The sequence below is a fragment of the Manduca sexta genome, chromosome 27 (genome assembly GCF_014839805.1).
Source record: "Manduca sexta isolate Smith_Timp_Sample1 chromosome 27, JHU_Msex_v1.0, whole genome shotgun sequence".
Lineage (NCBI taxonomy): Eukaryota > Metazoa > Arthropoda > Insecta > Lepidoptera > Sphingidae > Manduca > Manduca sexta.
In genome coordinates, this window is record NC_051141.1 from 9,680,028 (window position 1) to 9,693,120 (window position 13,093).

General features: G+C 34.6%; 2 protein-coding genes across 2 annotated transcripts; both read right to left on the reverse strand.

Annotated features, from left to right (window-relative positions):
• Nucleotides 1–1,773: 1,773 nt before the first annotated feature.
• On the reverse strand, nt 1,774–2,148 carry LOC115447980. The gene has a single exon (XM_030175282.2). The coding sequence runs from the start codon at nt 2,113–2,115 to the stop codon at nt 1,861–1,863; it is 255 nt and encodes an 84-aa protein (XP_030031142.1). The 5' UTR covers nt 2,116–2,148; the 3' UTR covers nt 1,774–1,860.
• A 2,139-nt stretch (nt 2,149–4,287) lies between these two features.
• LOC119188359 (palmitoyltransferase ZDHHC3-like) lies at nt 4,288–12,386 on the reverse strand. The gene is given in 6 exon segments (XM_037443896.1): nt 4,288–9,200; nt 9,577–9,789; nt 10,156–10,377; nt 11,627–11,818; nt 12,245–12,268; nt 12,270–12,386. Coding segments are annotated over 6 exon segments (927 nt in total). The 3' UTR covers nt 4,288–9,041.
• Between the last annotated feature and the right edge of the window lie 707 nt (nt 12,387–13,093).

Consider the following 13,093-nt stretch of genomic DNA (forward strand, 5'->3'; position numbering starts at 1 on the left):
CCTACCTATAGTTTCATTTTCTGTTCCCGATATCTTGTTAGAGAGTATGAATATATTTTTTAATTATAGAGAGTTGTTCATTTAGCGTGTGTAGAAAGAGATAGATAATATGTTTTATAGTATTTGTGCTTGGGATACTTTTCAGGCAGATGGGGCACGTTCGTGTATGATTTTTTTTACCGTGATATTATGTGGCTACTTTGTAGTACAGCGATGTTTTTGTATTCAGATATGGTGCGTAATTACAATAAGAAAGAGATAAAGAAAGCAAAACAAATATAGAGATGATGTGTTCCGGGATCGGAGATACAGAATCACGTCTACAGATTATCCCTGCACAAAAGACACATTGCGTAATTTTTCGATATAAACAGTATGATAATACGGTGTTTGTTAGTGTGTCAATTCAACGAAATTTGGTCAACAATTACTAAGTACCTATGTTTGTTTCTAACAAATTTCTAGATAATTAATTTACGACGGTACCCCTTACAAGAAGTACATTTGTATATGTTCGGAGTATTATAAAAAAATGCACTGTTATGTTGCATTTTATTAACTTAATTCAATTGTATTTACTAAACCAAATTCCTTATATTTCGTGTAAACCTTAATCAAATGTAGGTTTAACTTTATAAACCGAATGGTATAACTGTACGAATCCACCTTCCAGTTATGGAAAAAGATATTGCTTGTAAAAATAAATTTTCGTTTCCACAGTTTTTATAACAAAAAGTTTACGTAAGTATCGCCTGAAAATCTGCAAATAAAAAATTTATTACTTTTCCATTTAGATAAGATTTAGTTATTTTGCTACAGATTTTTGTTTCAAAACATAATTAGGTAGTCAGCGGCATTAGTAGCTAAAGCAATTCAAAATTGCAGATAGTTTACTCTGTTTTGTACCTTTACCAACTTTTTTTACAAAAATAAAAGTTTCTCAATAAGTAGAGACTGCTTCCATGGCGTATGTGTAGCATTATTATGATGTCGCGCCAAGGTCTTGAGTTCAATCCCCAGGTCGAAATAAGGTCTGTCCCAAAATTTCCCACTACTAGGTACCGGGCGAGATAAAAAAGGTCCCATTTTAACATGAAAAAGAACGCTCAGCCATCCTCAGCCCTACTCCGTCTTACCTACTGATAATTGCGACAACATATGAAAAGACAAAGGTAAAAAAAATATTTTAGACATTTTGTCGCCCCGCTAAAAATGCTGCTCGGGGGAGGTAAGGGCTCTAGCCCCGCCGTCCTTACTGTGATACACCAATGAATATTAATGATGTTTGCCTGCTCACTATCATGCCGGGGACTGGGATTTGTGCGCTGTGGCGATTAGCTTATCACTGGTTACGTATAAAACCAAATAAGCATGGCGAATAGTAAATACTCTAGTTGAACCTCTACTACCCCTTCGGGGATGGAAGGCGTGAGCAGTGAATGAGTGGATATGCGTAGGTGTGTGTGTGTGTGTCTGTCGTTATTCTCATAATAATCTGAAGTGGTATTATTTATTATACCTACCTACTGTTGCTTTATTCATCTGACAGGATTGAAAATAGTTTAAGTATAACTTTGTAATATCATAATATTGTTACAAAGTACTTAATTAAAATTATAATCGGTTTCATTGTTATCTTACGTAGTTATTATTTTAAGAACATGGGTTATTTAAAAATATATTATTAAAGATAATGCTGTTTACATTAATACAAATACAAATGCTACGTAACTTTAAATTATTGCGCATAATTTTAACATTTAAACATTCATAAAATTAATAATTACACATACATTTATTTATCAGTGTATATATTACAAAAGAACTATATTAAGAAATCGTAGTCATTAAAATACAAAGTTATTCATCGTCGAAATTAAATCTTCTCATGCCATCGAAACGAAATCCATATGCAGCTGCATTTTTCACGTCAACTAGCGCCGGGTTGCGATGCTTGTAGAAACTACCGTGGCCATGCGCAGGTCTTGAGGAACCGTTAGGAATACCGTGCGCTTCACGAGGGTAAAACGCTTCAAATTGTCCGGTAGATGGCAGGACGTTCTTTAAGTTATCGTCCTCCGGGTCGTATGGGCGTGACATAGATGGCGTTAACATTAATAAACAACATACCACGCAAAACGTAGCTCGCATCTGAAAATACAACTTTACAATACAATAAATCTTATATAACGATAAAATTGAATTAAATGTTCATTTTACCTACATTGTCGACAAGAAGTTAACTCAATTAGATTGAAATTAATACTGGTTACGAAAATGTTGACCGCGTCGAAGACGCAATTGGCGAAACTGGTACAGTGGCACGGGGGGTCGAACCGCAGTTGATCACCTTGACGCCGAGCGACTCATGTTAAAATCGGATAATGTTCTTGAGGCACGTGACCGCGCGCGATTTTGCAACTCTATACTTTCCCTTTGAATAGCGTAGAGGTACTAACAGCGTTGTCGGCGGCTGTTAACAAACTGGTCGATTCGACGCTGCGGTCGTGTTCATATACATAACATATTTTTCGCACGTTATATTAATGGATCTAAAATTGTCTTTGCCGAAATGCTAACAATATTTATGTCTTCTCATGGATGTTTTTTATCTAGTGATGCAACTGTTACCAATAATTATTCCATCTTTCTTATAGATTCTGATCTATACAGCTGAATAGACATTTTTTTTATTCCAGTTAATATTTATTAGAGAAAAACACACTGATCAGTTGCAGTGCATACTCTAGAAAAAACAATAAAATATTTACCTACCTATGTATATCTGTAGCTAAATAACAGTGAAGTACCGCTGTATTCTAGATTAAAAACAATGTACCCAGTGAAGGTAATAATTACCTAATGCGGAGCACAATATATACATAATGGTGATTTATAATGGTTGTTAGATTGGTTTAGTATGGAAAATTATTAAAATAATACTCTTACATAAAATTGATTAACTTGTCTATATGTACCTACCTTTATCATGTTCTCGTTAACGTGTCTGAGACACAATTCCAAAGCGCCCCTGTTTTTTTTCTAAGTGCTATCCTTGGGGCTTTTCATCGATGGCACGAGAGAGTAATTGCGCTCGAGTCTTCACATGTGATGCTATGTATGGTGAATTGATACCGAAGCCCAACAGCGCTATATTATGACGGACTGAAGGAGATATTTTATTAAAATTAATTGCTAAACGATACACCGTTACTAAACAATTACAATATAATAAAGTACGTCTAAATCGAGGCAAAGCCGTTGATGCGAAATTCCTGCTGAACCATAATTATAACTTCAGTCTTCAGAGGCCAACCAATTTGTAGTTCATAACTAAATAGCATTTTAAGGCTGTATAGTATCCATTTAAATTGGTCACCTAAACCTTTGTTGTCCGCCAGACGTGGTCATGTAACCAGGATTAGCCTTTTGGGATTAATGGGTTTAAAATGTTAAAATACTTCTTCTTCGTTATATATACTTTATTTATTTTTCTTAGGGCCTAGATGCCTGATTTTATACAATAATTACACCAACATTAAGTATAATACTAATTAAAAATATTTATGTAGCTCACAATGGGAAAAGACAGTTCAATGTGGATTGAAGTGAAGTATACCACTAAATGTATATATTTTAACGGTTTGACATAATATATTTAACAGTTCAACGAGTACTCGTCCGTGGTACTACAAGGAGCAAATATTAAACATTTTTCAAAATTATGAAACACACATTTTCAACTTATAATGTAATGTGTACACGGGTTTAATATCGTTAACTTTCCAATTCATTTGAACCTAACATCATAACTATTGTAAGTACATAATATTTAAAAAAATACTTCGCCTGGTGTAAGTCTATGCTAGAAGCATCTATTTTAGAACCATTAAATAAATTTTAAATAACGTGTATAAAAATAAGTATTCTACCAATCATTATAATGAGTTTTGAAATATAGCTCTATATTTGGTAAATATAATTTAACATCTAATATACTGATTATTACGAGTATGTTTCATTAAATATCAGTGTGTTACGAATGAAAACTTTAGGCTTACCTGCACCTGAGAATGTATCATTATTTGTGACCAAGAATATTATTATATTTTTTACACCATCGGATAAAGAATACGTTAGAGGCGGCTAAAATCTTAATGTAAAGAAGGGAATACGAAGAGGTACTAGCCTTTAATAATTACTAGTAAACAGGGGCTTCCCGTATTGTTCGCTCGCAAACAAGACGTTTCCTTTGGGATGAATTCTTTTGAATGTGCAAAAATTCCCTTTTCATAGTGATTCCTTATGGACACGATCCACTGCAAATGACTTTGTAAGAGTAATATTTTAAAATGCAGCAACAATGAAAGCTGATAACTAGCCATTTACAATCATTGGTGTTCTTTAAGTTCTGAGCATTCATAGACTTGTACTGTTCTATTGTACTAGTGCTACCAACAAACATGTCCAATATAAATGTGTTCGTATAATTACTTATAACTTGTTGTAAAATCGTAACCAGGCACATAGGGAAGAAACGAATCTATAAAGTGTTTATGGAATATTACAGCTATATGTGTGACACAAAAAGAGCTTTTTAGAGAAAACTGGCTGTGTGAAACACGTAAGTGGAAATAAAATAAATTTGTAAGCGCGATAAACTAATTAATAAAGTCTTTACTCAAACATAATTTATGAAACATTTATTCACAAATATTTAGGCCAATTATGAGTTACCAGACTAACTTAGATATAAGTAATGTAATACTTGTTACAAGCTACATACTCGTAATTCTCAAAACTCCAATCAACACAGATCATATTTCACCGAGACTTAAAAAAATACGTTTCCGGGGAATGAAGTCCGAATATTGATTACGGTAAGAAAAATTGGTAAGTAATAAATTAATATAAGCTGTAAGATGAATTGTTGAAATTAAATGATGTTAATACGTTGGATGTTTTACGAACATAATATGTTCGTTTCTGATAATAGAACATCTTTTCTTCGAACGCGTCCACTTTATCCGAAAACTACCACCTACCCGAAATTAACGATATTTCTCACTTTTAATCTTTCTTTCTCTCCTTTACTTCTCAACCTTGCTCTCTCTTATTCTATTTCTTCCGGCTGTTTTGTCTCAACCGTTCCTTAAATGTGACCGTTGCGTAGTGCTTCGACAAGCGCGGGAGAGGCTGCTGGGTGTGTCCACTTTATAATTTATTTATACTTTACAATATAGGTAATGTTTTTCGGTATGTTTGGTCATTCAAACTTTGCAATTTTATTAGAGCTCATATTTCCAGAAAAGTTTAATTAATTCATATAATTGAGGTCCTATTTTGTATTAATTTCCAATTCATTGGTACTACCGTCTGCAATACATTAGGTACATAGTTATTATATTATTGAATTTGTTTAGAATTATTTAACGTCACATTACAAACAATATTCATTCACACTCGTGGTATCTTTCTATTTAGTATGAGATAAATTCTTTTGAAGTCGTCGTATCACCACATTTCCTTAATTCATAGTTTCTAAGATTAAACATCTTAAACTATATCATAAAAAATATACAGAATTCAGTATACAAATATATACTTAACGTATATTCTATTGAAAATAAATAAGTCGTCAAAGACAAAAATAGTAATTTGAACCAATACCAGAAGTGTTTATTGATAGAAAATCTAGGCAAAAAAATATAAACTATATATTTCATTGGCATTACATACAGATTTTCAAAAATACTTTTATAATGGCGTTAGAAAATACGACATTTTTTTAATTTTCGAGAGCTATAAATACGCTATTGTTTTCCCTTAAAGTTAGTTTTATATAAAATTGAATAAGTTTGTATAAGTTTCACACCTTCTAATATTGGCCCATACTATTATAAATAATTATTTGATCCCATAGCTGAGATGACCGCAACGATAAATACAGCCTAATAACAAGAAACAATCGGCACAACGAAATAATAAACCCACATGCTACAAGCTCATATACTAAGCTTTACCCGACGGTAATGCGACCATTCTACATAGCATACGCCATTTAGTAAATACAGTAATACATTGAAAGCATGGAAGATCGTTAATTGATAAACGAAGGTATTCTTATAAATTATTACAACAGAGGAATTGGTATTGAATTTACATTATTACAAAAAACTACATTATTACTACATAAAATGTACTTGGAAACTAAATTTGTGACCTTCGTAGCTTTTTACATCTCAGCGTCGTTTACGCTCATCTCTCATAATATGACAAACTTGTAATATAGCCATAAATAGGTTTACATCAACAACTATCATCTACAGATTAAACTTATGGAAACAATCATGACAATTTCGGGGTTGGGTCAAAGAACATTGGCGTAGAGGCCACGCGACGTCAAATTGTACCAGCACTAATGCTATATGACTACTCATCGAGTTGCGACCACTACACAAGATGTACGGATATAACCGGCGTAAATGTAGCATGCCGGCAGAATTATAGCAACCGTTGGAGAATCCAACTCTACTTATTTGAAATATCGATGGGATTGTTCTGCATCTAACGATAAAAACTGCCGAATTCAAATATTTTAGATTACTTCTGTTTTAAATTTTTGGATTATTAATAATTATGGTATTTAGTATATAAACTTGTGAATAATATATAGATCATTACATGACTTGGGCCCTTATAAATAGTATTTAAGAGTATTGTGTGGGCAATGCCTGCCTACTACACGATGAAGTTTCATTGTACACCGACTGTTACGAAATCGGCACACTACATTCGCGAAAAAAGGTCACGCAACCGCACTTTTTCAGAGGCGCTAACACATTGGACAAACACAATAATTACAAACGGTCAATGCACTGTACTTAACAGTACCCATTGTACATATAATAACGACGCGTCACGTCGACTCCGCATCAATTGCCTTGGCCCAAAAATATTATGTTCTATTCAAAATAAATTGAAAATAAATAATTTTAATTCTGGCAACACACACACTCACTTCAAGCTTAGCTGCTAAATAATTTAAATATTGTAACACAAATTAGAGGTAAAGCCCTGAACCCATCCAACATTAATCACTTAAGCATTAAATAAATTAATTGCACATACTTAACATTTGTTCTTTTAAGATATTATGTTTCCTTAATTTTCAATTAAATTTGAAACATATTGCATTATTTAAACATAAAAAGAGAGATCATTGTATTGTTATATAGGTTTGGTTTGCACAAATCTAACCAAACTTCACGAGTCAAGCACAACTGATAGTGCTGTGGTTGTGGTCACTTAAATGTGGTCATACAGTTCATGTTATTATAAATGGAATTGGTTTTCTATCGGAATACTAGTTTACATCAGTGTTGTTGGTATGCATGGGTTTCACAAATCAATCCGTAAACAAATAAGATTTATATACCCAACCGCAACGGCACAATAACTGTTTGCGAACATTTGTCCGTAGCCCATGGGACACTACACATGAAGAACATTCAAAAGCATGGAATATTTACATTACAATTATAAATATATGTGTTGAATCTATTCTTAAAATATTTTGTGATTTGAACTCTTAAATAGCACAAGTCCCGACATCTATTATACTTTCACAAAATGAATAACAAGCTACCTTTAAACTACACTCAGACTCATTTTCCTTCGTTTGATACCATTGTGTGTTTGTGCATTTCACATAAATCGATAACCAGATCACACATCTTATTAGTCGTAAGCGCGAGTGGTGAGTGAAGCTTACGAACAAAAACCGGGAGTGAATTAACACATGAAACCTTCCATTATTCTCTGTACATAAGACACACATATATTAGACACAAATAACCGTGACCGATTAATCATTATCTGAGCGTTTCTACTTACATTTTATTAACACCACTTCGACTCGTCATACTTTAAAATTAACATTCGACAATCCTAACATAGTAAATGCAATGCATTTCGCCGGGTCTTCTGCGATAAATATAAAACATGTTTACAAAACATTATCGTTTACTTCTAAGAAAACGAACAGAGTATTACGATGTTTGAGAATTTTCAACTCGACAATCTTTCACAAGCGAACGAGATTGCATTAACAAGCGCATACGTGACGTATGCGCGGTGTACCAACGCGGGCTCCCATATACAAACGTTATGTGCTCTAGTGACATCACAACGCTCACTCACTAGTCAAAACATGGTCATGTAAGTGAACATTATTAAATAAAACTAAGCCGCGCGTCAATTTTATACAAAAACACGACCCATTTACAAAAATAACATCGCAAGAGACCCAGCTTTACACAAACGACTCACTCGAGTGAGACAGAACTACAACCAATATTGGAACAATAATTTACATCAACAAGCTAAATAATAATAATATGCTCATAAACCACTTCGCAAATTACAACAAATTGCATAATTAATTTAGAACAGGAAAAATTATTGCTTTGTGATATTTATTGGGAATCGCATTGTTTACCTACATCTGCATAAATTTCTAACATAGTGCAACATTTAAAATATTAGGTTTAACTCAGTCCCAAATCAAGGTAATAATTTTGCTAATAACAGTGAAGTTTGTAGCACACAAACTGGAATCGGTCGTCATCGCCTTGCTAATCACTTCGGTGCTAACCAAACACTAGCACTGACTGGAGCAGACGAGGGACCGTGTACAGGCTGCCTTTGTACAATATTTAATGCTACTAGAAAACGATAAGTATGAGAAACTATCTCCAGGATATGTTTTTATCATGCATGCGATGTTTTTTATTGTAGTAAAGCATCTTGTCTACGGCCACTGCACCCCCGGCGCATCGATCCGACTTTAGACGACGCCGCGTTTATAACTTCGCCACTGCTAACTAATGACTAGGCTTTTATGTTATGTTTATATAGAAGGTGAATATTCGTGAAAAGTTCGATGTTTGTTAGATGAAAATGAATTAAGGCGTTGATGAACCGATACCGAGCTGATATTCGTGCTATTACCATTACCTTCAAAATCGGTGATGTCTCATTTATACGCTATACAGGTAACTTTCAACTTTTGATTTTGGCGAAGGTTGAGTGAAGGGGGAAAACCAAAAGATTGAAAAACGGCCAAAAACAGACTGGATACTCTTCCATCGAGATTTTCGCACCCAGCGCGCCTGCTCCTTCTTCAATTGTTCAATGCCCTGTAAAAATATGCATTTGAGTGTCTAAAGTCTATAATAATTATCCAAATCTAATAAATAAACCCGTTCGCTATCTTCAAATCAATCCCAAGAATAAACTAATTAAAATAAATCAAATAATCTTTTCTCTGTCACAATCTACTATTATTTGTAATTACCCTTATACCTATATCTCCTAAATATAAGATATAAACGATTTAAAATTAAAATAGAGCTCTATATACGCCAGACTCAAAGAACGGACCTAACAAGAGCTACACAAAATTGACTATTGTATCAAAAACATTTTTTTTTATCCCAGTTCAATACTACTCCGGATGGACTACCCACCACGCCGACGAAACGTCGTGTTACTCAATGATGAAACTGTACTCACTGTCTCGTCATTCCAAATGGCATGCAGCTGTGTGCCGAGCATGACAGCGGTGAATATGGCGAATAGCAGGGCTTCGGCGATCAGGAACAGCAACAGCACGACGGTAGCGGGCGGCGAGTATGTGCTACAGTCGCGCCACTCGTGCCGGATGCACGTCACGAACTGGTATATAGCCAGCGCCACCGAGTGGATCGACAGCGCCGCGATGTAGAACTGAAAATTATAATATCACCTGTACTTTCTTGTTAATTTCTATAGGCCCGATTTACAAACTGCGCATTTTCATTTACTTCACGGGTCTCGTCACCACCCCACAATTGGAGTTACTCAATCTTAAGTCAGCCGTGCAAACGGTGTCGGGGGCGAATACTGTCAGAAGTAAAAACATATGTAGGTCAACTGTTTGACCTCAACATGCTAGAAATCACTAGAGAGCCAAGATAGCTATAATTAAAAAATGATGCGCTTTAGCTGCTAATTAACGTAACCTTAAATTACATTTGAGTGTTATATTAAAACAAATAGCAGAAGTAATATTGTAGTACAAAATTATTAAACTTTAATAATAAAATGTCGTACCGTGAAAAGCACGAAATATTTTTGGTTGTTCTCTCCCACGCAGTTGTTCACCCACGGGCAGTGATGATCCATCTTCCTAATGCACCGTTGGCACACTGAGCAGTGATGCGCTCGCTCTGGCTTGATGCTGCAGCACTTAGTACATTTAAATATGACCTGGCCTTCGCGGAAACTCATCTGTTTGATCATCTCCTTTGTTGCGTTTCCTTTTGGTACTGCGCCCTAGAATATATGTTGTATTTACAAATTACAAATGATCTGATATTTGTGTTTTTCATATAACTATTCTCTACTATAAATATATTGTAATATGCAAGTGTTATTGATTAATTTAAATTTTATGTTTTTGTGTTACTAATAATATTCATCTAATCTTATTTAATTTTGGGAAGTTCCCTGTAACATATTCGAAATTCAAGGTAAAACTTTATATTTAAATTAGTAGTATGGTGGTGCCATACGGCACCACAAGAATTATAAACATTCTGTTTGATTTTGAAGAGTTCCTCCCTGCATCTTCGTAGTCCAAGATTAATGTTAAATTTCAATGAAATTAAACTGAAACCACCCCGAAGCTATACCGAATCCAGTGCAAAAAAAAATCATTCAAATACGTATCACAAGGAAAAAAAATAAAGATCAACATAAAAATAAATACTGATGAATAGATAATCTCTCATCTTCCAAAACGTTAAATAGGAATAGGTGATTGATCGATTAACGCATATCCGCGGGTTTATGAAAATTCATCATCCCACCTTAGGGGCCGTTCAAGTATTACGTAACGCAATTTGGAGGGGAGGGGGGGTTCGTACAACGCGTTATGTAACATTGGAGTTTTTATTTTAAAACAATTACAAAGGTATTTTAGCGATTTTCTGGTACTTTGCGAAAAAAAAATGTAATTTAAGAGTAACATAACTCTTTGAGGGGGCGGGTGCGTACAGGAAAACGTTACAGCGCGTTACATAGGGGGTGGGAGTGTCAAAAATATAAAAAAAAATGCGTTACGTAATACTTAAACGGCCCCTTAGGGCCTAATGTGTTATAGTAGAGGATAGGTGGAAATAGGCGTAAACGCAGGCGAAGCTGCGAGCAAAAGCTAATAATAATAATAATATTAGCCCTGTATTATATACTGTCTCACTGTGGGGCACGGGCCTCCTCTACTATTGAGAGGGATTAGTCCACGACGCTGGTCTAGTGCGGATTGGTAGATTTCACACACCTTCCAAAAAATTCATATAGAGAACTTCTCAGGTGTGCAGGTTTCCTCACGATGTTTTCCTTCACCGTTAAAGCAAGCGATAATTCATAAGGAATACACACCTAATTTTAGAAAAGTCAGAGGTGTGTGCCCTTTGGTTTTGAACCTGCGAACATTCATCTCGGCAGTTCGTTCTACAACCAACTAGGCTATCGCCGCTTTTAAATTAGAAATAGCTAATAATATTTATAAAGGTAAACTTACAGGGTCGGTGAACATAGTCCTCAAATGTGATGCAAACGCAAGGAATGCCAGTATCTGGAATATAAATATGTTGACGTAACTGTAGAACGGGTACGTCGACAAACTGGGCAGCAACATCACCATCATCACTACGAACTCCGCGTACAGTATCAACAACCATGTCAGCACTGCACATATTATGCCACATATATCCTGAAACAGATAACTAACACTACAGATAGTTATTGAACATATTTGGATGTTGTTCAAAACAACACTGAACTAGTTTCGATGACATTAAAGCACTCGTCCTAGATTAATTGGAATATTAAATCTTCCCTATCCCATAGTAAACCACTTTCATGCTGCAGACAACTAGTTATTTTATTGTTGTAGCTAGAGAGCAACAATAAAAATGGATAAATATGACCCGGAATTCGATTCGTGGGTTCTACTCCCGATTCTGATGATACTGTAGATTTCAATTTCGGAATCGAATTTCCAGAAGTGAACGATAGACCATCGGCCATTATTAAAATCTGTGCCACATATACAACGGCGAAAAGCTTGTAAATACTATGTCTACTCTACAGTAGATAGAGATAAGAAGTGACGAAAGAAGTTACACATTGAACATACCTTTATACACCAGGCTTTGCCCCCCGCAGCACCGGTTATGCATATCTTTGTCTGGCGGAGTCAGCACCAAGCACTCTGGGTCAATCTGATACTGACTTTCCATGTCATCTTCATCAGTACTATCATAGAAATCACGTATCATTGGTTGTTTTTTTGATCTAGAAATATGCACAAATAGAAACAGTTTAAAATATACCATTTTATTCAGTATATTATTAGATGTGAATTCGCTCGACGATTCATGTAAAAACATATTATGTATTTAACTATTATTATTACATGGGCAGTTGCAAATACACAAAACACAAATTTGTAATAAAAATAATGGCTAAGTTCGACAAATTGCTCACATTACGCAAAAAACAATTAAGATCTTCATATACACAAATCTTATTATTATTACTTTCCTATTTATTGTTTTTTATATGTACAGTCAGCCACTAAAGTCACTTAACAAAACGAAACCATCTAAATACTAAAACACCGTAAAAATAAAATGTCATTGATCAATTCCCGCCACATATTTTACTGTGTTTATTGCATATGTGGCGGGAATTAATAATTGTTATTAATAATAATAACAATTATTAATTCCCGCCACAAATGCAAGGAACTCAATAAAATCACAAGTATTGTTAAACAGCATGGACATAAAATATTTGTCACGCTTCTAGCACAAAATTTAGCTTATCTAAAGTACGAATTGAAACAGATTTTATTATCTTCATAAAGTTTCGTTATTTGTTATTTCACAAGCCTGCTCCACTACTGAGGGTTTTTAAGTCGTTTAAGTTAAGGTTGGCAGACTTGACATACCTATATGGGTTTCTCGCGGTGGTTTTCTTTACC

Excerpts from the sequence above, each read along its gene's own strand:
- LOC115447980 (XM_030175282.2), bottom strand. The coding sequence starts at position 2,115 with ATGTTAACGCCATCTATGTCACGCCCATACGACCCGGAGGACGATAAC.